The following is a 22,038-nucleotide window of genomic DNA, read 5'->3' on the forward strand; positions in this document are numbered from 1 at the left end:
ATATAGTCTCAAACACTTAATACATAGCTATGTGATCTTGGGCAAGTTACTTAACCCCATTTTCTTGCACAAAAGACCCCAAACATACAAGTAGATAAAGAAATATGATGCCAGTAATGTCAACTTCCATATCAATGCTGTCAATTCAAAGTCCTCGTATTGATTTTCAGTCTGCTGGTATTGGTACCAATGGTAACAATTTCCATTTGGTTTTTTCCCTATTTTTCCCTATTTTTCCCTATTATTTAATATTAGACTAAGATTTGCTGACTAACTTTGGTATTACTTTAGAAACATTGCTTTAGTAGGAAGATCAGTTTTTTTGTAGAGTGCATAGTATATCATTGAATTAGAAAAATCTTAATCATAATAACTACAAAAATCCCATAAAATTCTCAAAGGAAGGCTTTACAAGGAAAGACAAGGCATTTTGTTCCTCATTCTTTCAGGCATGTTCAACTCTTCATGATTCCATGAATCATAGAGTGTGAATTATGTCTCTGGGGTTTTGTTGCCCAAACAACGGGAGTGGATTTGTCATTTCCTTCTATGATGGATTAAGACAAACAGAAGTTAAATGACTTGCCCAGGGTCACACAACTATTAAGTATCTGAGGTTAGATTTGAACTTAGATCTTCCAGACTCCAAGACTACCACTCTATCCCATGAGCCACTTAGCTGCTGAGAGATGTCCACACCTGAATGGATCTTACTCTTGCTATAAATTCGTTCTTCATATTCTTTGGAAGATATCTTTCTGAATCCAGAAGGGAATTCTAACTTGATAAGATTTTTCCTACCTCTTCACATCCTCCTTCCACACTGTTTGTCTTTGCTTTTGGAAAGTACACATAATATTCACTAATATTCCACTTAAAGTGCTATGTGTTACTCATGAACTCACTATCACTTTGTTTTGTTTCTGACAATAACGGACTATCTTCTCAGGATAATGATGATAACTCATAAATATGTAGTATTGAATGGCAGCAAAGCACTTAATATATTATTCTTTTCTTAAATGTATCCTCTTCATTTATAGTGACTTTCTTATTTTCAAAGAATTCAGGAATTTAACTGTCTACTTTAAGTTGAATAAGTATAGTTGTCAAAGTCACTTATGAAATATTAAAATAGAAAAGAATGACTGACACTATATTCCTTACAAAGTTCTGGCCTAGATCTTTGTCTAACGAAGTACCAGTTAACATTCTAATAACTCCCAATGCAAGTATTCTTCAGGGTTGAATTATTCCCAAATGACCACAGCACATTTTCTATCAGGTAACAATAAAGCATGGGAAACTAGAAATCCAGGGGGAGGCACAAAAGGAGAATGGATATTTGAAAGCAAACTCATCAGCAATCAATTAAATGTGAGAGGAAAAACCATAGCTTCAGAACAGAGCCAGCTATTCTATAAGAGGCCATCAGGAGACAAATGGAAGAATTATTATTTCTGGTCATCTTTTACATATATTAGAAATACACTTGCAGAAAAGAAATAGTAAGTAGCAGAATGAGGGCATGTCTTCTGATTTAGGATGCTTTGGGATGGAGGTCAGAGATACTGCAGAGAAAGCTTTATATGTGGGTATATAGCTTAAATAGGTAATTGAGGTGTGATTTCAGGGGTCTTTTCTAGATGCCCCTATTTTTGTCAACATACAAACATCTCCTTTTAGTACTCAGAATTACTTTTATAGAATTTTATAAGATACTGAATGTAAAAACTGAAGTTTCTGAAGTGCAGAGAAGTAAGAGAGAGACAGTTAAATATTTAATTTGAGACTTGCAGAACTGGGTATTTTGACTCCAATTCCACTGCTTCTTTCAATACATAAAAATTTTGTAATTGTGTCATGTACTACTTTTGTCATTGGAAACCATTTCAGACCAGTGTTTTAAAATTCTTAAATTAAAAATTATCTGGAGTCAAGAGGACCCGAGTTCAAATTTTACCTCATTGCCTTACAAAAAAACCTAAACAACAACAACAACAACAAAAAAAAAACACAAAAGGGGCAGCTAGGTGGCATAGTGGATAAAGCACTGGCCCTGGAGTCAGGAGTACCTGGGTTCAAATCTGGTCTCATACACTTAATAATTACCTAGCTGTGTGGCCTTGGGCAAGCCACTTAACCCCATTTGCCTTGCAAAAAAACCTAAACAAATTTTACCTCAGATGCTAACTAACTCTATCATCCTGCTCAAATGCCATCCCTACAGAAAAATGAAATGAATTAAATAAATGGAATTACTCCAGAAACCAATTATTAAAATGCATTTATCAAAATAATAAAAAAATAAATTCACAGCCTCCAGGTTAACAATCTTTGTGATACAAACAAAAATCCTAGTAGCAAAAGTGGTACAGGGCTAGCAGTAGTAGATTTTTACATTTTTTTCTCTGATGACCACTGAAAACCTCCCCTCCCCTACTGAACCAGGGCAGAAGAGAAGCCTCCTCATTGCAAGCAGACCTGGGGATGGGGGAGTTTGTGTTTGACTCATCACTCTCGGGATCGCATTGCAAAGCTATTGCATATTTGTCTATGTGCATAAGATACTTGTTTATAACAAGTTTATCCTTGCTTTTTAAATGGATGGAGAGCTCTGGTGACTACTCCTTGAGACCCTTAGTCACAGAATAAGGTAAAACGATGTTGAATGGAAGAAGACAAGTGAATCAAAAATAGAGTGAATAGAAATTGAAAGTGGGGACAGGAAAATAGGGGGTAGATAATGGGTAGAGTGGCAAGGTAAAGTGGAAGAAATTATAGTTTTTGTACTCATAATACTTCAGTTTCCACCTTATTCAGTGACATTACTGAACTTCAGTTTCCTTGTCAGTAAAATAGTAGAGTTGATCAGATATACTCTGGATCTGATATTCTGTTCTTTAATAACATCTAATATTGAATTTTTCTTATTCCTTCCTTCCCTCTTTCTCTTTCTTTCCTCCCCTTTCCTCCCCTTTCCTCCCCTTTCCTCTCCTTTGCTTTTCTTCCTTCCTCCCTCCTCTTTTCTTTTTTCTTTCTCTTTTTCTCTCTCTTTGTTTCTTCCTTCCTTCCTCCTTTCCTTTCCTGTCTTTTTCCTGTCTTTTTCCTTTCTTTTTTCTTTCTTTCTTTCTTTCTTTCTTTCTTTCTTTCTTTCTTTCTTTCTCTCTCTCTTTCTCTCTCTCTCTCTCTCTCTCTCTCTCTCTCTCTCTCTCTCTCTCTTTCTTTCTTTCTCTTCTTTCTTTGCAAGTTCAATTAAATCCTTAAAGTCTTAGTTTCCTCATCAGTAAAACAATTGTAGAGGCAATGTGATGAAATGGAAAGCTTGTCAATTTTTTAATCAGAGGACTTGGTGTCAGATCTCACTTTTGACATTTCATACCTTTAAAATCATGATAAAGTCACTTGACCTCTCTAGACTTTAGCCTTTTCCAACTCTAAATCTATGATCTAATTGCCTCTTTCAGTTCTAGTTCTATGATGCTTAGATGGGTAGAACTCTTAGTGAAGAAACTCCTTCTACCAATGAAAACCATTAATTTCTTTTTAGTTTAAATTATTAAAACATTGCCTGGAACAAAGTTTAGTAACTCAATCACAGAGTTAGTATGTGTTAGAGACATGAGTTGAAAACAGGCAAGTATGAATTCATAGTACCATGTTCACAAATGTTGACTGTCATTATTTTTTCAAAATTTCACAACTATTATGACCTAGAATGTCAGGATTTTATGAAGATTTCCCAGAAATTATTTTCAGTTTCTCTCTCATTTCTCCACACTCCTTTTACATATACACTCCATTTTCCAGAATTGACCACTGAGATGTTAATGGCTTCTTTCTTCCTCTATAATACATTTAACGCTAAAAATATTTCATACAATGGGGTAGCATTTTGTCTGTTCAAGGCTGTTTGGTACATATATCAAGGCCATATCCAAAATCTAATTGTTCCCATAATAACTTGGGCTCTTCTTATTTTGGGAAAGTTTAATGTCTAGCAGAATACTATTTCCACTTCTAAACCATGTATATGAAAGATTAACCATCAATTGGTGCATTACCTAAGGTTATAGAAATTAGTTCTACTACCCTCCCTTCCCACTCCCCTCCCCTTAGTGGCAACAGTCTAGTGAAAGTTGTACATATACATTTGTATTTAAATATATTTTCACATTAATTATTCCATTTATGAAGAATTAGGTCTAAAGGGAAATAAAAAGGTAGTCCTAGATCTCTTAACTGATGTGAGTTGCTGCATAAATCTTAATTTGGCCATTCACTTTAAAATGAGGTACACAGGTCTCCAAAATACTCATAGACCCCTTCCTGAACCCCATTATTTGTTGTCTTGCTCCACAAGAATACAAACTCCTTGAAATAAGGGATTGTCATGCTCATTTGCTTGTATTTTGTTTCAGTAGCACTTAGATCAGTATTGGGCTCAAAATCTATGCTTAATAAATGACCTCTTTGTTTATATTTCTGTCTGTCTACCTTTCTCTGTCTCTTTGTCTCTCTCTCTCTCCCCCCCCTCCTCTGTTTTATAAAACTGAAAAATCTTAACACTAGAAGGGCAAAGTAGAAAGCACAGAAATTTTGACGTTCCATTACTATTGTGCATATATTTATCTACTTATTTGACCCTAAAAATATCTCTGTGAAGATGGATGCATAGGAAATTTACAGATCTCAATTTCATAGATGAAGAATGGGATAGACTATCTGAGAGGAAGAAGGAGGATAGAAGTACTTCTATTTTATTGGGTTTGTAGATCATTTAGCTGGGAACAGAGCATCTTTGAACTGAAGTGACTTGATGAATGTCACATTATCTTGATGGAGGTATAGTAATTATGGAATTAATCTTGAACTCATTTTCTGCGTGTGCTGAATATTATTATTATTATTATTTTAGTTAAAATAGGACTTAAGAAAATAAAATTTAGAGAAGGAAGAGCACTTCCAGATCCATCAGTTTAATCATTTAATTTTACATATGAGGAAATTTCAATCCAGAGATTAAGTGACTTGTCTAAGGACACACCAAAACAATGTAGAAGTGGAATTTGAAACTACATCCTTTCACTTAGTAAAAAGTCTATGCAGATGGTTAGGATACAAGAACACTAGATATATCCTAAAAAGAAACCAAGATAGGGAGTCAAGGATCTAAATGCAAAATTTGGAGATCTGAGACTGGGAAGGGAAGCAGAATCAAGAAAATTTATAATAACAGTATAACTGAAGTCAAATTTAGTATTTGTCATAAAAATTTTTGCTCTGCATGTGCCAATTCCAGAGTTTGGGTTTCCCAAAGTTCGAAGTTGGGAAAGGGGAGTAGTGGACATAGAGAAGTGCAGATTCTGACAAGGTATATAGTAGCAGTGGTGGTGGGAACAATCACTAAGTTTCAGAGTTTAAAAGGGGCTTATAAGTCATCTATTTTAGTTGGTATCCAATACTACATCTCTAAAAAGTGGGTATCCTGCTTTTGCTTTGTGACTTCCAATGAAAGAAAAGACATTAAATTTTGAGAAAACAAAACAAAACAAAAAACTAAAACAAAACAAATAACAATTCCACTATTGGAGAATTATGTTAGGTGTAGCTAGGGAGTCAGTGGAAAGTATTTAACTTGGAGTTCAGGAAGATGTCATTCCATAAATTGCCTCAAACACTTACTATCTGTGTGATCTTAGGCAAATCACATAAATATTCTCTTGGTCTGTTTCTTTGTATATAAAATAGGTATAAGAACTAATCTCCTATGTCATTGTGAGATAAAATGAGAAAATACTTGTAAAGGATTTTGTAAACCTTAAAAACACCTTATAAGTGCTAGGCATAATTATAATTAAGATAACAAAAAATAAACAACTATAATAAATTAATTCTATACATTGAAACATCCTTCTTTTTGTCTTTAAAAATCATTCTTATAATGACCTTTTTCTACCTTTCCAGATTTTTTTTGTCCTGATTCCTTCTCACATATTTTTCAAATCAATGGGCTCCTTATTGTTTCTCACATTGAATTATCCATCTGCCTTTTCTGGGTATTTTATGCATTGTTCTCTCATGTTTAGAAACCTCTTCCACTTATTTCTATATTTCCTGGCTTTTTTATGTGACAGTTTAAATCTTTCTGCAGGATGCCTCTCCTAATCCCTTTTAAATATCAGTGTCTTTCCTCTGCTAATTACCTCCAATTTATTATGTATCTATCTTGTTTGTACAAATTTGTTTATATACTGTCTTCTCTATTAGACTGCAAACCTCTTGATAAAATGGATTGTCTTTTATGTTTTTTTTAAACCTTTGTATTTGCCTGGCACATTATAGATGGCTCATAAATACTTGGTACCTGACTGTCTCTTACAACTTCACACATTGAGCCAGTTCTGTCTTCTGAGAAACAAATAATAATTTTCCAGAGTTGGAAACAAGGGTGGTAAAACAGACTTCCTATCTTATACCTAGATTATCATTATAATTTAAATACCATTAATTTTAAAGAAATGCTATAGAATGGGAAGAAGGTTCTGAAGTAACTATGATAACTTTGCATTCCTCAGTATTCTCTAGGTTGAGTAGATGGAGATAGAGAACAACACAGTGACTGAATTCATTCTTCTGGGTTTAACTCATTCCCAAGAGATACAACTTTTGGTCTTTGTTCTGATTTTCTCATTCTACATGGTCATCCTTCCTGGGAACCTTCTTATCATCATCACCATTAGATCGGATCCTGCTCTCACAGCACCTCTGTATTTCTTCCTGGGCAACCTGGCTTTCTTGGATGCTTCTTATTCTTTCATTGTAGCCCCAAAGATGCTGGTAGATTTCATGTATGAGAAGAAGACCATTTCTTATCAAGGATGCATCACTCAGCTCTTCTTCTTACATTTCCTTGGAGTAGGTGAGATGTTCCTTCTTGTGGTGATGGCCTTTGACCGCTATATTGCAATCTGCCAACCCTTACGCTATGCAACCATCATGAACCGCCAAGTCTGTTATGTGCTGCTGTTAGCTCTCTGGGTTGGGGGTTTTGCCCACTCTATTGTGCAGGTAGCTCTTATTGTTCGCTTGCCTTTCTGTGGCCCAAACCAACTGGACAACTTCTTCTGTGATGTCCCACAGATCATCAAGCTGGCCTGCACTGACACCTTTGTGGTGGAACTCCTGATGGTGTCCAATAGTGGACTGCTTACACTTCTATGCTTTCTGGGTTTACTCACATCCTATGCAGTCATCCTTTTTCGGGTTAGAGGATCTTCTTCTGAGGGCAAGAATAAGGCTTTATCCACTTGTACCACCCACGTAATCATTGTGTTTCTCATGTTTGGACCTGCCATTTTTATTTACACCCGCCCTTTTAGGACATTCTCAGCTGACAAAGTGGTTGCTCTCTTTCATACTGTTATTTTTCCTTTGCTGAATCCAGTGATTTATACCCTTAGAAACCAGGAAGTGAAGGCCTCTATGCGGAAGTTGCTGAATAGGCAGGTCATTTGTGGAGGAGAATAAAGAATGTGCATCCCTCAAGATATTCTCAGCTAGGATTCATTCAATATCATCATGCCCTCTATTAATTTGCTAAAGAAAATGTATTTCAGGAGAGGACACAGGGTTATAAAACTGGAGTATACTAGAGAATGTCACATTCATGGTTCAACCTCCTATAAAAGAGAATTGGTGACAAATACTTGGGAAGGGGAAGGAGAGAGGAAACTGGTAAATTTATTTGTTAAGTATGACATGGACGCAACTCTCTGTTTTGGGGAAGATTGTGGCAATTCTTAAGAAGATATTTTAAATACTAGCTAAGAGTTCTACCTATTTTAGAAGGTATTCATATTAGTAGAATGAGTTCATATTATAAAGTATCATGACATATTAAATTTGATATCAGCACATCTTGTGATCAAATCCAATTGTGATGGTTATTATCTGTTATATTATAATGATTATTATCATCAAAACAATTTCTGGTGGTTATTATCACCAACAGGCGATGGACAAGTCATTTACTTTCTGTGAACCTTAATTTTTCCAACTGTAATATAAAGATACAATCATTAGCATTTGCTTTACGTAGTTCTGATGATCAAAAGAGACAAGGTAGGCAAAATAATTTGAAAACTTCCAAATAAATTTGTCTTCCTCTTCTTCCTCCTTCTTATCACTGTCCTCTTTTTGTCATCAGATGTGAGATGGTGCCAGTTAGTTGGTAACACAGTGGCTAAGTTCTTGCAACTGCAAATTTAGATAAATGAAACATTATGAGATCACAAATATCATATGTTAAATCTAATTTATAATGAAAAGTGGAATTACATATAAAGACAAAAAATTAAACTCACTGTGATTAGATGTCAATGTCTTCTATTACAAAGAATAATATCTCTGGAATCAGAAGATTCATATTCCAAGTCTACTATTTGCTATTCAGAGGTGACTTAGACCAAGTCAAGCACTTGACTTGCAGTCAATCCAAGTCTCAGGAATTAACATTTGTTAAGTTGAGGATAGCAACATTAGTAATGTTTTATTGAAATTATTTGTTTTTTATACCACAGCTGTTTTTTTAATAAAATTACCCCTCATTTATAACAAATAAAAATCATTAGGTAAAACTGATATATAATCAATCAACCAATCAATGAACATTTATTAAGTACCTCCTATGCACCAAGAATAGTGTTAAATGCTTTTCTGATGATGGAGTCATTATTTTACTATTATGCCATACCCCATATCTTTATATGGAGAAAAGACATGGGTCTTTTATTATTTGAACATTAAGGCAACACCTATTATTTGCCTTTTCTCTCTCCTATCTGTACCTCCACTGCCCAGTTCTTATTATGTTCTAGATGCCAATTCTCATCTAGATTCCTCATCAGCGAGGAAGCAATCCTAAAACCATGCTTAACTAGAACTAGCAGGCTTCTACCCAACAGTGGTTGGTTGGGGACATGACTATTCACATTGCTGAAAAGAACAGGGAGTTGCTAATTGCTGTATTCTTGGAAAGATCATAGAACATTGGGCCTTACCATCTCATAAAAATTGTCTTAGCTTCTTCCCTACTGCGATGCTCACTAAAATTAGGCACATTGCCATCTTCCTAAACTGACTTTTACTGCTACCCTAAAGTTAAAGTCTCATAGATAGTTGTATTGCTGTTTAGAAAGTGAGTTTCTTGAGAACTGAGACTGTGATGCTTTTTCCTTGGTATCCCTCATGTTTGACTTATAATAAGTGTTTAATAAATTCTTCTCTATTCCAGTTCACTCAGTTAAAGGTCCTTCACACACACACATACACACACACACACGAAAACACATTTGTTAAGTTCTGCTCTATATGCTGGATGCTGCCTTATATCCAGTCCATCTTGGTGTGGTTCATAGAGACTTGGACATGGAATCAGTAACATCTTAATTTTAATTATTCACAGACACTGTGTAATTCTAGGCAAACTATTGAATCTCTTCAAGTTTAATTTTCTTTATTTTACTTTACTCTGTAAAATGAAGACACCTATTTTATGAGGTTCTTAAGAAGTCAAAAAGGAATAATACACATAAAGCATGCATTTTTTCAAATCTTTTGATATGCTATATTCTTTTAATTAGTTTGGTAGGTCTAAATTTTCAACCATGAATTTAATGAGTGCTATAAAAGTATGAAAAAATATAACAATATTTAACTCATAATTTTCATTTATTTATCCTATTTTTAAAATTCATAGTTCTGAGCAAGTTAACAGCTTTACAAAGGTTATTGTGTCAGAATTAATAGAATTTATGATAAAGTGTACCCTGCTTAATAACTGAAAGACTACTAGAGTTAAGGTACCTTAAAATCAATTAATCTAATTATCTCATCTTGTGGATAATTTTTAAAAAAACTTTAGGCTTAGAGAGAGTTAAAAACTTACTCTGGGTCTCTATTTTATAGAGTGTTAGAAGTGGTACCTTACACAAAATCCTCATCTTTTCATACATGGTATCCTGGCTCTATAGTTATTTTTAGAAAAATAAACATTCATTACTGTTTACACACAAGGAACTGTACTAGGTGTTAAAGATAGAAATAAGAAACACCAACATAACATTGACCTGCAAGAACCCTTCTTGTGTAGAAATATTATATAAAATATAAAATGATAAAAGAAGAGGATAGAAAAAGACAAAAAACTCTAAAAGCATTTGAGAAGGGAGAGTTCCCAACTGGGCAATCCTTCATGGTCAGAAATGACTCTTTAAATAACTGATACTAGACCATTATTTCTTCATTTTGAAGTAATAATGTCACCTCTGTTTAAATTTACCAATAAGTTTAATAAGCTTTATTCTAATTACAGATCTATTTATTTATTTATTTTTGGAAGGTAAAGGTTATATATATATATATATATATATATATATATATGTATATATATACATATATATATATATAAATATAGAGAGAGACACATATAGACATATATAGATATATAGATATATAGATATAGTTATACAAGACACAGTAATCCATTAAATTTGAGGACACAGTACCAAAAAACAAAACACTTCAATTATTTCATCTGACAATCTGATTCATAGTCATGACTTCTTTTGTTTTGTTTTCATAATAATAAAAAGGGAGAGAGGTCTGTTGGATTGATGATATGTTTTTGGAGTCCTCTCTCCCAGTCACTTCCCACCACTGGGGAAGCAGGAAGAGGAAGATCAGAGCCCACAGCTAAGAGCTTCATAATCTTGAGTGCAGAGGTAGTGTGAGGAAAGAAAAATAAAAGAAAGAAGAAAAAATACAAATCCTATATTACCTACAAGAGAATAGGTAGGAGAGAAAAGATATGGGTCTTTCAAAATGAGGATGAAGCCTGGGGCAGGCTGCAGGAGGCGGGATGCAGCAGGACCCTCCAGTCCACATGTGCCACATGCTTTTGTGCTGCAGCTGTGTCCTTAGGGGTTAGGCTGAGACACCTTCTAGGCAGGTGGCTCTGGCTATGCTGTTGGCTGCCCATCTGGTCATCCTGTTTCAGGTGGTGGAGGATCTGGGTGACTGCTGATGGAGGCATCAAGAGGTATATAAAGGGAGTTAGCTGAGAGGCAGCTGCTGTGGCAAGACTGTGGCCAGTGCTGTCAACCCTCCACTTCCCAGGATTAAAGGCAAGTTGAAGAAGGGAGAAGGAGTCCCAGAATTAACATCTTGTTTCTCAAAGGACTGCTGAGTTTTGGAGTATACAGAATCTGAAATATCTAACACAATTGAATTACTGGAGGTGACTGATGCACCATATCCACTTAGCTGTTTAAAAATGTGACTGATGCGTTCACACTGACACCATGCTGCTTGGAAGACCTGGGAAGGATAGGGAAAGCAGCAGGCCCAAACTGGAAAGTTCTGGAGAGGTCCCGCCCCCTGCCCTCCCCCCACCATGTGTAATTGTAGCCTGGAGGCAGCCTCCTGTTCAAGAATGTCTGCTGTGAGGTGTGATGAGTCTGTCTGATTCTTCTGCGACTGTGCCAGGGTTCTGTCTGGCAGTGGGGATGAGGTATCTCCAGTCATACTTGAGAGGTCACCAGAGTAAGAATTGCTGGCCAGGCTACTATGTATCCCTCCCAGTCAGACAAGTGGTAGGTGTAAGTAACAGGATACTTTAGTAATCTAAGGGGACTCTTCTCTGAAGCATCTGCACATTATCATAACCATACACTTGTGCCAGGTCAGTATTTAAGTCCTAGAGTCATAGTTCATGGAGTAGGCAACCAGAAGGATTGGGGGAGCTTTTCCTCAGTGGCAACTGTGCTTCCGGTTGAGGCAGTGCTGGTGGAGTCACTGCTCAGGCTGAGACCTAGACTACTACCACTGTTTAAGCTGGATGAGTCACTGACCATGGGAGGAGGTGCTAAGATTATGTTGGATGTAGCAGAGAATGTGATGGAGGAAGAATGGAGACTCTTTTCACTTAAAAGGCTTCTATGCAAAAGAGTCTATTTTGAAGTGGGCCAAGAAGAAGAAGATGATGATGAAAGTGTATAGTGTTGGGTAGATAAGGTGCTGTGTGTTGAGTGGTGGTAGTATTTAAAAGCTCCTCATTGTGGCTCAAGCTACACAATGTGAATGACTGCTCATTGGCTATGGTCAGCAAGAAGTCTGCAGATACTGTGTCATGGAGAAGGGGGTTCTGAGAAGGGAGAGCAAGTCATATTCTACCTCAGGGCCAGTATATTGTGTGGTCTGTAATTGTATGACCTACACAGAGCTGAAACCATTCTTTACCTGAGACAGGTCTTTCTGGGGAGATGAGGAGATAAAGTTGGGTTACTGCAGAGTTTGTGTGAATCTCTGTTCATGAGAAGGCCTTGAGGTTGTCAACTGAATTGGACCACTTGGGTAGCTGGACTCTTGACTCTGGTTGAAGAAAACTGTAGAGGAAGCTCACTTGCAGTGCTGGTATAGAGACTGCTTGGAGTCTGACTTGAGTTGGTGCTCATGGTAAGAGTGGACTCATACTCAGAGAGGACAGACTGTGACCCAAACTGTAATGTTAAATTGCAGGTTTAGCCCTAAGAAATCTGCTAAGTGCAGCAACTCCGCTGACAGAACAGGAATCTTTGAAGGAAGTCTTTTTCTTTTGCTGCTTCAGTTGCTACTGAGCTGGCTTGGGGATAGAGGACTGGTTGTATGAAGACCAAAGGGCCATCTGTAGACCTGAAGTGGACTTGCTAGGCAATCAGGAAGGGACTAGAGGAGGCAACAGTAGAGTTCATCATTGAAGGTGGATTTTCCTGCATGAACAGTTTTTTCATGGCTGAAGATAGGCTTGGTGCTTTGAAAATGGGATGGAGACTGTGGGATCTATTTGGTTCTTTGTAGAGGCTGCTCAAGGGAATTCAGGATCAAGAGGCCAGTTATTGGCCAAAATAACACAAGCTCTGTTGACCCTTGAGCTGAAAGCTTCCACAAAACTCTGATTTGATAAAGACAACTGTGTCATTCTTGACCTCATTATTCGATAAGCCCTGCTTCCAAACTTCTTGCCATGGGTCACATCCTGCTGGGGTAATTCCTGCCCATAACAAAGTTACATCATTGTTTTTATTCTGTATGCTAATTTTGTGGTTTTCTTCTATAAGAACTATTTGATGTTTTCAATAAATGGCTCTGCCAATTGTCCTGGTGGTATTCCCCACCCAGGTGTATATGTGTTTCTTTTCTCTCCTGAGCTGAATGGTTCCCCTGCTGATCAGTTCTTCAAATAATACTACACCAGAGATGGGAATTGTGTTGTAGAGCTCATGTCTCAATCCACTGAGAGTGCTGAACTGCCAAACTGGCCAAAGACTGAGCTGTATTGAACCACTCCAAGAATTAGAAACCTATGGAGCTACCACCTTCATCTTCGTCAACATCATCAAATCATACTGTGATGAGAGAAGGTGCTTCCTGATGCAGTATGTGATATGATGCTCTGCTTTGAGTTACTGAACACCAAAGGCTGGACCAGGGAAGGAGTCTGAGATGGACCCAGATTGCTTGATACATTCTCCATTGTAAAAGGTGTCTTCTCTAATAGGACAACAAGATTGATCCTCTGACCAGCAATGATTGTCACCTTTTCTGCAGGCAGAGACACTGAAGACATTCTTGAGGCAGTGAAGATCTTGGTGTCAGTGAGATCTTTATTCCAACTTTCTGTACCCCATTCTTTTGTCTTTTGTTCCTCAATGCACCAGGAGTGGCCTTAAATTTTCAGGGATAAGTTGACCCCTTAACCCCCATGAAATCAAGTCTTATCCCATCATCTGGCTCAAACTACACTTGTGTTGCCACTACTATTTTCATAGTTTTTATTGATGTTGATGGTTCTACATAATCAGCTTGGTTAAAGGTTCCCACACCTTGAGCAGAAAACAATCCTGCCCTTTTCCTAAAACCATCTCTTTCTCATCTATGGACACTTCAGCCTCCTACTGCATCTCTTCCCGATGGGCCTCCAGTCTTAGCACCATGTAATCCATTTTACTGACCTTAAAACTCTCGTGCACAACTGGTGCCTCTTCCCAGTCTTGATGGTCCACTGATACACCTGCTAAAATCCCTGTCTCTGTCTCTGTTCTCTTTGCCTTCCTTATTGAATTCCATCTGTCTGTCATCCTTCTTTCCTGAACTCCCCTCAACAGTATATCAATGATTCTATTCACATGTCCATTGCAGTCATACAAAGCAATCACACATTCTTTCTGGTTCTTGCCTGTGATGTCAGTCAGTCAAAGCATCATTATGCAAAATGATCTGTGGAAGTCAAATTTGTTCTGCAAGTAGTAGCCTGTGGACTCTGCTCATGCTGTCTCTGATTCTGTGTCTGTGTGTGCTCCCAGTTTCCCTGGGCTTGGTTAGTGCCCACTTTTACAATATATACAAATAATAGTATTTACAAGGTAAAATACTTGCCTGCTAAGCTGCTGCTACCATTGTACTCCCAGGTTTACTTTAGTTTCCTCTGCACCTACACCCCTACAGATTTGTTTTAACCCAAATTCTAATAGACCATTCCCCAGTGTTCCCAAAAATCTCAATAATCTCAACATTTTCCCCAGTGTCATGCTTATATTTCCAGCTTTTAACTACCCATTTTACTAAGTGTACTCATATTTAAATAACAATTAAAAATTAAATGCAGAATGGTGAGATTCAATACATTGAACTTTCTCCTTGGGAGTCTTTGAAGTTGACCGGAACTGATGATAGGAGAAAGGGAGTTGAATTTAAGAATTTGTCTTAGTTTAGAAAATTTAATGTCATACAATATTTTTGTTCTAGATAGAAATGCACCAAAAATATTAGAGACTGATAGAACATTTCTATTTTCAAAGTTTTCCAAAATAGAACAATTCAGTGTTGGTTTGAGTAGTCAATTTCAGGATGTCACAATTAATGAAACAATGAAAATTAGACATTTATTTTATAAGACTAGTTTTTTTAACATTCATTGTTCAGATATATTTTAAAAGTTCAGTCCTTTAATATAGCAATAATCCTAATGTATCTATAAACAGAATGTTACTAAAAAGGTTTACATTGGCATGTAAAATACTATCATTACAAATGCATGAAATTATTAAATTTTAAAACATCTTAACATAATCATGTATAACTGTACAAATCACACAAATCTCAGTTTTAAAACATTTAAAAGGTAATTTCAAATTATACAGGTAGTAATAAAAGTAGAAATTCTTTTTGCAATGGCAAGGATTTGGAACTTCAAGGGAATTCCTGGCAACTGGTCAGCTGGGGAATGACTGAAAAAGTTTAAGGGGCAGTTAGATGGTGCAATGCTTACAGAACTAACCCTGAAGTCAGGACATGTTCAAATATGGCCTCAGACACTTACAAGCTGCGTAATCTTGAGCAAGTCACTTAATCCTGACTGCCTAAAATCCACGACAATTTCAAGATATTCTGATTGAGATCTGGTCACAGGACTTGGCTCAAGAGGAGAAAGTGAGGCTGATAATTTAGCACAGTACTCACCTCACTCAAATCCAGTTTCACATACATGTAATAACCACCTCCCTGATGGTTTGGATTTCTTCAAAAATGAAGGACAAGCATCATCATCATCATCATCATCATCATCATCATCATCACAATCATCATTATTCTGTAAGAACGATGAGCAACTGGACTTTCAAAAAGCCTGGAAAGCTTGAACTGATGCTGAGTGAACTGAGCAGAACCATGAGAACATTGTATACATTAATAGCAACATAGTAGGACGACCAACTATTATAGTTGAGCTTCTCTTGGCAGTTCAATGATCAAAGACAATCCTGAGAGTCCTGGCTATGGAAAATGTCATTCGCATCTTGAGCAAAAATGATGGATTCTGAATGCAGAGCAAAGCATACTATATTCACTTTTAAAAACTTCTTTTATGTTTTTCTTTCTTTCTTATGTTTTTCCCCTTCATTTTAATTCTTCTTTCACAACATGATTATACACATACAACCTATATCAGTTTGTTCAATGACATGGGGAAGGGGGAGGGAAGAGAGGCTGGTATAAAAATATGGAATTCAGAAAGCTTGCAAAAGGGTGAATGCTGAAAATTATCTTTTTATGTAATTGGAAAACATTTAAAAATAAATAAAAAGTTTAGAGCTGGTTTTGTTAAAAATCTACATTTACCATTCAAATAAAGGAAAACTTCCAAAACCAAATACACATAGAATTAAACATTTACAATAATTCTTTCCTAAAAGTGCTTCTTTTTTACATTTTTAAAAAGAAATACTTCCTTTCTAGTTCTTCAGTTTCCTTCTTAAATGTCTCTAAATTATTTTATTCACAGAATTATAAGCTTGTTACTAAAAATTCAAAGCTTTTGGATAACATTTCAGTTCTTTAGGGAATAGAGAGGATAGGAAATTCATAACAAACAACTCTGACAATGTTTCTAAATATGATCAATTAAAATGCATCTTAGACGAGAGAATTTATGAATATGTTACCACAACCAAGCCCATTCTATTTGGATTGCCTGTGGCAAGACATCTTGTGTTCAAAAGATACATCTGTACTATTCAAGGAACCAGAGTGACCTCCTTCCTATGAGTCTGATCCTGATACCATCCTCCATTTCTGTGTTGTACATTTCCTTCCAACCTGATTTGGTTTACGGTCTTCTTTAGTTACATTCAGTACACTGCTTGAATTGTTTTCTGGTATAAGATGAATTGTTTGGAAACATTTTGAAGTAGAAGAAGAAGAAATAGGCAGAAATTGAGTGAATTTAGATTTGTATATTGAATACTTGCTAATAAAGGGTAAGATTGTTGTACACACTTGGAGAGTGGTGTTAGATTGTCCTGATTAGAACATCTCAAAAAGTCTCTCTGAGGTTTTCCATTTTCTGAGTTCTTATTGTCAAAAGAAGTCACTTAAGAATTATTTCTTTAGGGTGGCTAGGTGGCACAAGGGATAAAGCACCGGCCCTAGAGTCAGGAGTACCTGGGTTGAAATATGGCCTCAGACACTTAATAATTACCCAGCCATGTGGCCTTGGACAAGCCACTTAACCCCATTGCCTTGCAAAAACCTGTAAATAAAAAAGAATTACTTCTTTAGTCAACCAGCTCTGACTTCTTCAAAGAACTTCTCTCTAATCCCTAGTTGGATAGCAACTTCTGTACGACTCTCCTTCTTTCTCAAACTTCTTTTTTTTTAAATCTTTAAATAAGGTCCATTCCTCTTCAAGATGTTCTTTTACTTCCAAGTTTTACACTTGGAATTGTCAGAATCATACACAGCAGTAAACAGTGATCATTTCCTTTAATTTCTGAATTTCAAACTTGTTTTTCAGTTTCTTATTCATGGTCCTGTCATGGGATAACTTTTCATCCTTAAAGTATCCTTTGACACTTGGTTTTCATTTTTCAATGTGATTTTTCAGAATTCTCCAGTTTCCTAATGTTATTAATAAGCTACTCTCCCAGTTTCATAGGAGAGCTTCCACCTATTTTCTTCCATTAGTTCTGAAGTATCTTCTTCAACATCCAATTGAACAGTTCTAGAACTGTCTTCATTTATTTTTTAGGTTTTTACTTTTGTAGTATCAGAAGAGAAATTATTTTCTTTTTTATTTGCTGGAGAATTTTTTTTTAGTTCAACATTTTTCCTACAGAATTTGCTTCTGGCATTGTTCATTGTCATTTAGCAGTTTTATACATTTCATCTTTATTCCTAGCTTCAGTTTTCCCCATTCTACATGTACCTCTCCTCCCATCTCTCTTCCTACAAAATTTAAAATAGCCTAGCTATTTTTTCTCCTTCGTATTCATAATAAGTTTATGAAGACATTCCTTTACCTTATTATATCCATGCTCTTTTCCCTTCACATAATGATTATACAGAGTTGTCAGACTTGCAACAATATTCTATGATTTTGTACCTCATCCTTTCAATTTCTTCTTTTAAATTTTAAATTTAAGAAATTCTTCTTTTAAATTTTTTGTTATTTATGGTTGTCTCTCTGCTAATTCATTTCCTTCTTAGAAGTTTCTGATTGTTTCTTCAGCTTGGAATAGCAGTTCTGCTGATAGTCCTTATTAAATCCCCTTTTCAAATTGTTTCCACATTTTTGTGAGTTAGGAGATTCTTTTAATGAAATAAGTAATTCATAGATACAGTTTAACTCTTTTGGTGCTTATTTTTTTTCTTTTGTCCCAGTGCTGAATATTTTGGTTCTAATTTGAGCCAATAAATGAATTTCACAAGGGATCAACTATAGTTGCAGGATATGTTAGTTTCTTCCTAACTTCCCTATAACTGATCCTAAATAACTAAATTACAATTAAAACTCACAGAAAAAATATTTTTCCACATAACATGCTCCTGTATTGACTTAAAACAGCAAAGATATTTATCTCTTTTGGATTCTTCATATAATGAAGGAAAATCTAAAGCAGTCATCTCCTGATCAAGATAGGATATAACCTAATCAACATTTTCTTCTGTGTAAAAAACCCTGAAAAAATTGTGTAATCTCTTTGTCAAATGCAGTGAAGGACATAGAACTTGCTGTGATTATGAGCTTGAAGGAGACATATTGGTTTTTGAAGTAAACAGAGAGATAATTTTGCTTTCTGATGCTAGATTTGTATTATAATCATATATCACTCTCCTATAACCTTCACAATAGCTAGAATGCCTGAGTGTCTAGCTCAGCAATAAATGTATTTAGTGTATTTGGCTATGAAAATCTTCTACATAGACATCGCCTGAGAACTTGATTTTTCTTATATGTATAAATTCAGAAATTCTGTCTCCACTTTAGTCTAGTCATGGACCCCCACTATGGGTAGGGGGTATGCGTCTGGCTCTATGCCTTAGAATCATCAGACTCCCCCTATACATTCACTTTATTAACTAATTTTCATCACTCCTGCTGGAGTTGAAATCCCTTTCATTTTGATTTCAATTTCATGAAAATAAAACATATACATACATGAATGAAAAGGAGAATCAGTTCCCCCAGTATATGTTATGGTAGATCACTTCAAACCCCTTTGGTATGAATGGTTTTACAAATAAAAAAAAAAAAAAAGAGAAAACACTCAAATTATACTTTGGAATGTGTTAGTAAGAGAGGGACCAAGGAAATATTCCATTGTACTGTAGATTGAGGGGGTGGAGGTGGGATGGGGAAAGAAATTGTAATTTGTATATTTTGTGTTCAATCATAAACATCTCCACTTAAATTCTCATATGCTGTGTTCATAAGCTTCGTGTTACAGATGAGGAAAATGCGGTGTGGTGAGATAAAATCACTTATTAAAGCCATATCTAAGTAGTAGAGCTAGAACTTAAAATCCAGTTTTAAAACTGGATCTCATGTTGTTGTTTAGCAATTATACGTCATGCCTGACTCTTCCTGACCCATTTTGATATTTTCTTGTCAAGGATATGGGAGCAGTTTGCTCTTTTCTTCTCCAACTGATTTTACTGGTGAGACAAAGGAGACAAAAAAGGGTTAAATGACTAACCTAAGGTCACACAGCTGGTATCTGAGGGTTGAGTCCTTTTTGCTACTTTTTTTTTTTTTTGCAAGGCAATGGGGTTAAGAGTACCTTGCCCAAGGTCACACAGCTAGGTAATTATTAAGTGTCTGAGATCACATTTGAATTCAGGTCCTCCTGACTCCAGGGTCAGTGCCCTATCTACTACACCACCTAGCAGCCCACTGGAGTACTTTTTTCTTCAGATACAGTTCTCCATCTACTAAACCACATAGTTACCTAGAGTGCTTTGCCATTTCCTTCTCCAGTAATTAACGGAAACAGAAGAAATTTATACAACTTTTGAATGTCTGGGTCTGGATTTGAATTTAAGTCTTCCTTATTCCAGGCCCAAACTCTATCCACTGAGTCCATTTGTTTCCATTTCTAATGATTATTTCTAATTCATTATGTCACAGAAGTTTTTCCAATGAAAAGTATGTTATTCCAATTTGTTGAGTATGAAGTGAAACTTCAAAAAATATTTTAATTTGTGATTCTTTTACTTTCATGGGTTTAAGTCTAACCTCTGACTCATACTTGACTCAATTCTCTGAGACTTGAAGTTACAGAGAAGCTTGCTGACCAGCACTGAATGAAGGAGTTTCTCCAATCAGGAATCTCCTACATTAATGATACCATATGTTGAGTCCATAATCCTGTTCTTAGCCTGCTTCTTAATGATTTGGAACAATTTTTTATATGACTGTTATAATTTGCAAATCTTTTTTGAAATTTTTGACCACCCATTCATTAGGAAATGATTTAAGTCACCTATATTAATATTGTTTTTCTATGTTTTGGATGCTTTCTTAGAAGAAAATTTGATAAAAAAAGATTTTTATCAATCTACAATTTCTTTTTTTATCTTGGTTTCATGAATTTTTTCCATATAAAAACCTTTCTCAATGTTTTAGGTGTTTTCTCTGTTAAAGAATTTTCACTGGTGAAGAATGTTTCCCCTATATAAACTTATAGAAGAATATTATTCATTTTCTTCCAATTTTTTGTAGACTGAAATTCCAGAGTAAAACTGGGTAATCAACTATGTCATACTAAGCATGGTCTCTCTTACTATAGTCTCTGGTTGAATTTGCTTATTCCTTAAATTAGCTTTTTTTAGCTGCCATATCATACTTTTGACTAGTATTGACCATTCTATCCACTAAAAATCCAGATCATAGATGAATATCTAGTGTCTTTTCTACCTTATATTGTGGAAGCTCACTTTTTGAATTCAAACAAAAAGTTTTGCATTACTATATGCTACATTAAAATTCGTATTTTTAAATATGGTTCATGTTTCTAGACTCAATGTCTCTTAACTGACTCGTATTATATTAGTTAAGTCTTCCATAGTATTATCACCTACAAATCTGGTAAACATGACATCTATACATTTATTCAGGGTGCCCACTTTGAGCATCTGCCATGAGTGAGTTCTCTATAAAATAGTCTTTTAGGGGGAGGTTTATATTAAAGATTCAAAGAACATGGTCAGCCTATTGGAATTGTGCTTTCAGAAGATACATTAATTATTATTATTATTATTATTATTATTATTATCACTGAAAATATTTTCCCTGTACTTAATATTAAACAAAATTAGCTTACTAAACTTGGCATTGAATGGAAATTGGATGCTAACAGCAAAAGTTATTTTTATAAATAGAATATGGCATAGTCTTATATCTTTATTTAGAAAATAACCATCTTAATATCTCCAATCTGAAACAATTGGAAATAATTTGAGTTTCTAAAGAGCTTTCAAATGCACTGTTATATTTGATATAATAAAAATTAAGATATTATCAATATTTTATCTATGAAGAAACTGAAACTAGAGAAATAAAATTCCAAGTCCAATATCATATATATATATATATATATATATTTTGTCTTTGTCTATCACATTTTCTGTGCTTATATATGCATCTGTCTTGATAGTCTGTGTGTTTGTGTTTTACTTCTTTCCTGATTTCATAATAAACATATTTCAATTTTTTTATCTTTTTTATCTTCAAAGACTTTAGGGATTCAACTCATTGTCATTTCCAAGTTGAATAAATATGCTTACCTAACCCTTTTTCTAGTCAATGATGAAATATTAAATGGAAAAAATGGCTGACCCAGTGGAATAGCATGAGACATCTCAATAAGTATGTATTCCTCATAAAGATCTTGCCCACGTCTTTGTCTCATGGATCTAAAAACTGCCATTCTAATAATTCCCATTGCAAGTATTCTTCAGGGCTGAATTATCCCCAGACACCCAAACCATATTCTCTATCATGTCACAAGTAAGTAGGATGGATTTAGGAATCTAAGGGGAGCCACAAAAGGAAAACAAATATTTGAAATCAAACTCATAGGTGATCATTGTGGGAGCACTTCCAATCTTTGAAGCAGAGCTGATAATTTTTATATGAAGAGACCAGGAAACTAAGAGAGGTGT

At 35.4% G+C, this 22,038-nt stretch overlaps 1 protein-coding gene and 3 pseudogenes across 1 annotated transcript; 1 reads left to right on the forward strand and 3 right to left on the reverse strand.

The window, feature by feature from the left end:
* Window positions 1-6,597: 6,597 nt before the first annotated feature.
* Window positions 6,598-7,666, forward strand: LOC141520174 (olfactory receptor 4N5-like). The gene has a single exon (XM_074231987.1). The coding sequence runs from the start codon at window positions 6,598-6,600 to the stop codon at window positions 7,528-7,530; it is 933 nt and encodes a 310-aa protein (XP_074088088.1). The 3' UTR covers window positions 7,531-7,666.
* Window positions 7,667-13,279: 5,613 nt separating this feature from the next.
* Window positions 13,280-14,656, reverse strand: LOC141522810 (ubiquitin-associated protein 2-like pseudogene; annotated as a pseudogene).
* Window positions 14,657-16,554: 1,898 nt separating this feature from the next.
* On the reverse strand, window positions 16,555-17,305 carry LOC141522811 (afadin- and alpha-actinin-binding protein-like; annotated as a pseudogene).
* A 150-nt stretch (window positions 17,306-17,455) lies between these two features.
* LOC141522812 (afadin- and alpha-actinin-binding protein-like) lies at window positions 17,456-21,785 on the reverse strand (annotated as a pseudogene).
* Between the last annotated feature and the right edge of the window lie 253 nt (window positions 21,786-22,038).

The sequence above is a fragment of the Macrotis lagotis genome, chromosome 4, assembly GCF_037893015.1.
Source record: "Macrotis lagotis isolate mMagLag1 chromosome 4, bilby.v1.9.chrom.fasta, whole genome shotgun sequence".
In the NCBI taxonomy this organism is placed as follows: domain Eukaryota; kingdom Metazoa; phylum Chordata; class Mammalia; order Peramelemorphia; family Peramelidae; genus Macrotis; species Macrotis lagotis.

What these genes read in the sequence shown, in the direction of transcription:
- LOC141520174 (XM_074231987.1), top strand. Translation starts at nt 6,598, where the DNA reads ATGGAGATAGAGAACAACACAGTGACTGAATTCATTCTTCTGGGTTTA.